This window comes from Stylophora pistillata, chromosome 4 (assembly GCF_964205215.1).
Source record: "Stylophora pistillata chromosome 4, jaStyPist1.2, whole genome shotgun sequence".
In the NCBI taxonomy this organism is placed as follows: domain Eukaryota; kingdom Metazoa; phylum Cnidaria; class Anthozoa; order Scleractinia; family Pocilloporidae; genus Stylophora; species Stylophora pistillata.
The window spans coordinates 19798719-19804192 of record NC_142522.1 but is presented as its reverse complement, the minus strand read 5'-3'; the positions used below and the strand labels follow the sequence as shown (position 1 = coordinate 19804192).

General features: G+C 39.6%; 1 protein-coding gene across 1 annotated transcript; it reads left to right on the top strand.

Moving 5' to 3' along the window:
* Nucleotides 1-1336: 1336 nt before the first annotated feature.
* LOC111332950 (heat shock cognate 71 kDa protein) lies at nt 1337-4901 on the top strand. Its single transcript, XM_022938441.2, has 5 exons — nt 1337-1888; nt 2066-2139; nt 2254-2328; nt 2455-2584; nt 3193-4901. Exons 1-5 carry the CDS (start codon nt 1684-1686, stop codon nt 4704-4706), a joined length of 1998 nt encoding a protein of 665 aa, XP_022794176.1. The 5' UTR covers nt 1337-1683; the 3' UTR covers nt 4707-4901.
* Nucleotides 4902-5474: the final 573 nt, after the last annotated feature.

Genomic DNA, 5474 nt, shown 5'->3' with positions numbered 1-5474 from the left:
CTTATCGGGTAGCCCACGAGCGACCTACGAGCATGTTAGGGAGGGGAGGGTACATTTCTTTGTGTGGAAATCGTTTGTTTTTTGTTTAGTTTTGATTCTGCTTTTTTTTTCAAGAAAAAAAGGATCGTGTCATCACATCATCTGCTCAGAGGGAGCAACAAAAAATCCTAAGAAGCGAAAATTTTCAGCACCCGGGGTAAACTAGAAGTTACATAGTGAGAAACTACATGTTTGCTCGCTATCGCTCTAATTGGTCGAAGAATCTTTAAATTCTTAAAAACACTTAGACAAATTTAACTAGTTAACCAAAGCAAAAGAGAACACTTTGTTTCAGCCTGATTTCAGCTTGCCACGAAAAGCTTGCAAACCACTCGTCGTAAACTTTATTTTTCTCGAGTACGGTCTTTTTCATCATTATCACCAAGATACTTATACCGTCTTCCAATAACTGTCTATTCCATGTATAACTGTCTATTCTATGTATTTTACATAATGCTTCTCCTGAGAATTTGGTGTTCAAATAACTTTTCAAAGTGAATTTTATTTTTTTTTTAGATCACCAGTCTGCTTTCCTTTGATATATCCAAATTATTTCGTTACCCCCACCGACGCAGCCCCAAACAGTTTCTTTCGAAACCATCAGCCTTTATTCATTGGTATATAGTAAGCCGATTCAATTAAGCAATATCAAATTATATGCATCATTGCCACTTTCGGCTCGTCATGATGGTTTACATACATATAAATAACAATGTGACACCTCAAAGGAGAACGGTGAAAGTAACAGTTAGGATAAAATTAATGTAAGAATCGTCAGGGGCACCATCAACCCTCATTAACGATCGATTTGTTCTTTTATGTCACTCATACTGAACCACACCGACTACACGAAACAAACGGTCCAATGCAATAGGTGGTTTGCAGGTTACGTCATTGCCGCCATGTTGGTGGACGTGAACAATAGATATCTCATTAGCTTCTATTGTTCGACCACCAGAATTTGTTCCTTTCACCATTGTTACCTGTGTCTCTAGAGGTTGGTTGCAAACCACCTATTGATAGCCTGACTCTGCATCGTGAAACAAAAGTTAACACGTTCAATTGTCCACCAACCTATTTCTGTAACAAATAGATCACTAAATGTATCAACCGAACCTTTCTTTTGGTCATAAGCGATTTTTGAGAGATCACGCAAGTCCTTTGCTGAGCTTCTGAACGATTACATAAACTTGCAATTGACGCGTGACCGTTCACGAGAAACCTCCAGAACGTAATTTTTAAACAAATTACCTACACTCTTTATCAAAATATAGAATAAAACGTTTGTATCGTTAGTAATTATAAAGCAACCGAAAATGAAATTGCGAAGTCTCTGTGAATTCGATCTTTATTTATGTATCAAGCAGAGAGATAAAAAGTAGACGAAAGTTGTTATTCCAGAAACTTCGAAAAGGGAATTGTTTTGAAGGAAAAAAACTTGCCTAATCATTCTTTTGAAGTTTCTATAAATAGAGATGACGAAATGTCAAGAACTTTCCAGAATATTCTAGAAAGTTTCAGAACGAGGCCAGACCGTTATAAAAACTCGTGCACACGAGCGTGTTAGTTGTCTCACGGAGCACGTAAACCGAAGTACAAGCTAGAGAAAGTGCCTTTCTTCTCAGTTCAATTTATAAACCGAAAATGCCTGGAACCCCCGCAATAGGAATCGATCTTGGCACAACATATTCATGTGTTGGTGTTATGCAACATGGAAAGGTTGAAATTATAGCCAATGATCAGGGTAACAGAACAACTCCGAGTTACGTCGCTTTTAATGAAAGTGAAAGACTCATCGGCGATGCCGCGAAGAATCAAGTCGCCCTCAACCCTTCGAATACAGTGTTTGGTGAGTTTTTCTTACTTTCTTTAGTGTTTTTGCTTAAAGTAAAACATGCGAGAAAAATAGTTCTCACGATGAAAGTGGAAATGCATGCGTGATTTAAAACTTGAAAGACGTAAGTTCTTTGTGTCCGCCATGTTGGTTTTCAATATGCTTACGAAGTACTTTTTTCTGTTCTTGCAGATGCTAAGCGTCTCATTGGGCGAAAGTATGACGAGAGTTCTGTCCAATCTGACATGAAACACTGGCCTTTCGCAGTGAGTAATATTCTTTCGTGTAGCCTAAACTAGAATATGTAAAACATTAATCTGGAGTTTCCGTGGTATTTCAGGATGTGGCTCGTTTGTAATAGATTCTACTTTCACTTTCAGGTAATCAATGATGGCGGTCGACCAAAGATTCAAGTGGAATATAAATCCGAGAAAAAGACCTTCTTTGCGGAAGAGGTAAGCGTAGCTCGCGTTCATTCGTATCAAAGTTTTGATGAAGGGATGGTTTTTCCGTATTGCGTAATCTGACTAGCGTCTTCGCGCCTTCTTGGTGTTCACAGATTTTGTTAATTTCTCCCTAAGATTTCCTCGATGGTTCTGACTAAAATGAAGGAAACTGCAGAAGCTTATCTTGGTACTAAAGTCACCGATGCCGTTGTCACTGTTCCGGCATATTTCAATGATTCACAGAGACAAGCCACGAAGGATGCCGGTAAGCTTTTAACACGCAACGGCATATCCATCTGTTCCACCAACGTGTACAAAGTTCATCTTCCACGTGTTTTTTTCTTCTCACCCACACCCTTGTGGCGATGGAGGAGGCAATTTCGTCGCGAAATCTTATCAGAGGGATAAGGAAACTTGCGTTGACAGGGCTTAGTTGTTGATTTTAAAAGCGATGATTACTTGTTTTTAAGTTAAATTCTTACTATCCAAAACATGTCAGATTCCGAGTGATTCAATCTTCGGCATAGAATTTGGAGCAACTTCAGAATACCCGTCCACATCATTTACAGATGTCGGGAGGCTTTGAAGAATGACGCATAACACAAAATTTCTTCAATTCCCGCAAGAGCTTCAAGAAATAGGCACGAAGCATGTCGTTATTAGCGCTTTGAGGAACCAGTTAAAATGTGGTGTCTTAACTGTTTTGTTGTCATGGTTATCATTTACGTTATATTATTTCTTTATTTTTTTGTATCTATATTTTTTAATTGGCAAATTCTGCCTGTGAATGTTGCCTTCAAATTTCTCCTCATCGACAAATGATACATCCAACTTTTTTTGTTTGAAATTTATTTCATGAAATAACTTTTGTAGGAATCATTGCTGGCCTCAATGTCCTTCGCATAATCAACGAACCAACTGCTGCAGCCATTGCCTATGGTTTGGATAAGAATGCTGCCAAAAACACTGAGTGTCATGTTCTCATCTTTGATCTTGGTGGAGGTACCTTTGATGTGTCTGTTCTTACAATTGATGATGGCATCTTTGAAGTGAAGTCAACCCATGGTGATACCCACTTGGGAGGTGAAGATTTTGACAACCGCATGGTTGATTTCTTCAAGAACGAATTCAATAGAAAAAACAAGAAAGATATGTCTAACAACAAGCGAGCCATGCGACGTTTGAGAACTGCCTGTGAAAGAGCCAAGAGGACCCTTTCTTCGAGTCATCAGGCTAGTATTGAAATAGATTCTCTCTTTGAGGGAATTGATTTCTACACGTCAATGAGCCGTGCAAAGTTTGAAAAAGAAAATGAGGACCTTTTCCGTGCAACTTTAGAGCCTGTTGAGAAGGCTTTGAAGGATGCCAAGTTAAGTAAAGATAAAATCCATGAGATTGTCTTGGTGGGTGGCTCTACTCGCATTCCCAAAATCCAGGATTTGCTTAGAAGTTTCTTTGATAACAAAGAGCTAAACAAGAGCATCAACCCTGATGAAGCTGTAGCTTATGGTGCTGCAGTGCAGGCAGCCATCCTGCATGGAGACAAGAGTGAAGCTGTGTCAGACCTACTTCTTCTTGATGTGGCTCCCTTGTCTCTGGGTATTGAGACCGCTGGTGGTGTTATGACAGCCCTCATCCCACGAAACACAACAATTCCAACAAAGAAAAGTCAAGTCTTCACAACATATGCAGACAACCAACCTGCTGTTTTGATCCAGGTGTATGAAGGTGAACGGAGCATGACCAAAGACAATCATCCACTTGGAAAATTTGAGCTTACAGGTATTCCTCCTGCCCCTCGTGGTGTTCCACAAATTGAGGTCACTTTTGATGTTGATGCCAATGGAATCATGAATGTTTCTGCAGTGGACAAAAGCACTGGAAAAGAAAACAAGATTGTCATCACAAATGACAAAGGTCGATTGTCCAAAGAAGACATTGAGCGTATGGTGAAAGATGCTGAGAAGTTTAAAGAGGATGATGACAAGCAGCGCGACAAAATTCAAGCCAGGAACTCTTTGGAGAGTTATGCCTACAACATGAAGAGTACAATTGAAGATGAGAAAGTTAAAGACAAGATTAGTGAAGACGACAAAACACTCATCTCAGATAAATGCAAAGAAATCATTGACTGGTTGGATCAAAGTGAAGGAGCACCAAAGGAAGAGTTTGAAAGCAAGCAGAAGGAGCTTGAGAAGGTGTGCAATCCCATCATTACCAAGCTGTACCAGGGTGCAGGAGGAGCACCTGGTGGAATGCCCGGTGGAGCACCTGGTGGAATGCCCGGTGGTGGAATGCCTGGCGGTGGAATGCCTGGCGGCTTCCCTGGAGGACCTGCTGGATCACAGCAAGAATCCTCAGGTCCTACCATCGAGGAAGTAGATTAAGTTCATGAACTTGCCCTTTCAACTTTGTTGACAAAGATACATGTACTAGCCTATACTGTTAAAAATTGAACCAGTTGAGTTGTAGCTGTTTGAGTTGCCGTTTGTTGCTGATTTCTTAGTAACAGTAATTTTCATTACACAATGTATCTTGATCACTAAAGAGCCAAAGAATAAAAGATTTTTGTTCTTGACAAACAGTGCTTATTTTTTGGGTCCCTGTAAAATTGACAATTCGGGATAATTTGTATTTTCTGTAGCTGTTTCTTGAGTGCTGTGTGTGTCCATTTCTGGTTAGGTTCTACACCTCTAATTAGCCCTTAAAAACCCATCACTTCTGGAATAAATCATGCTACTTGTAACTCAAGATCAAATTTGTAACAAGGAATGACCAAAACAGTGACTTCTTATTCCTTTGGAATAAGGAAATATCTGTCTGACATATAGGGCATTCTGTGGTCCAGGGATACTAATTTGAAATGCAAGTTACACTTTATTTGATATAGAGGAAAGATGGTAAACACCAATGCATTATGGGAAAAACAACAAGAAAGAAGTGTCCTTTTAATGTTCACATGCCTGTCTTCCTTGAAAGTTACTAGAGCTGGTGATCACATCCTTTATTCTTGTGTCCAGAAGATGTGAAATTGGGTGCCTGTCACTTTTTGTTGCTAAGGGGTTGCTAACCACCTTTTCCTCAACACTAAAACCCTTTATATGAACATAGTTAAATTTCCTGAACATGAAATGTCCTAGGCACTAAAATCCAAG

Bases quoted from the DNA above. Each gene is read 5' to 3' on its own strand.
- LOC111332950 (XM_022938441.2), top strand. From the start codon at position 1,684: ATGCCTGGAACCCCCGCAATAGGAATCGATCTTGGCACAACATATTCA. The intron at 2,140-2,253 runs GTGAGTAATATT...TTTCACTTTCAG, and splicing joins TGAAACACTGGCCTTTCGCA to GTAATCAATGATGGCGGTCG. The intron at 2,585-3,192 runs GTAAGCTTTTAA...TAACTTTTGTAG, and splicing joins ACAAGCCACGAAGGATGCCG to GAATCATTGCTGGCCTCAAT.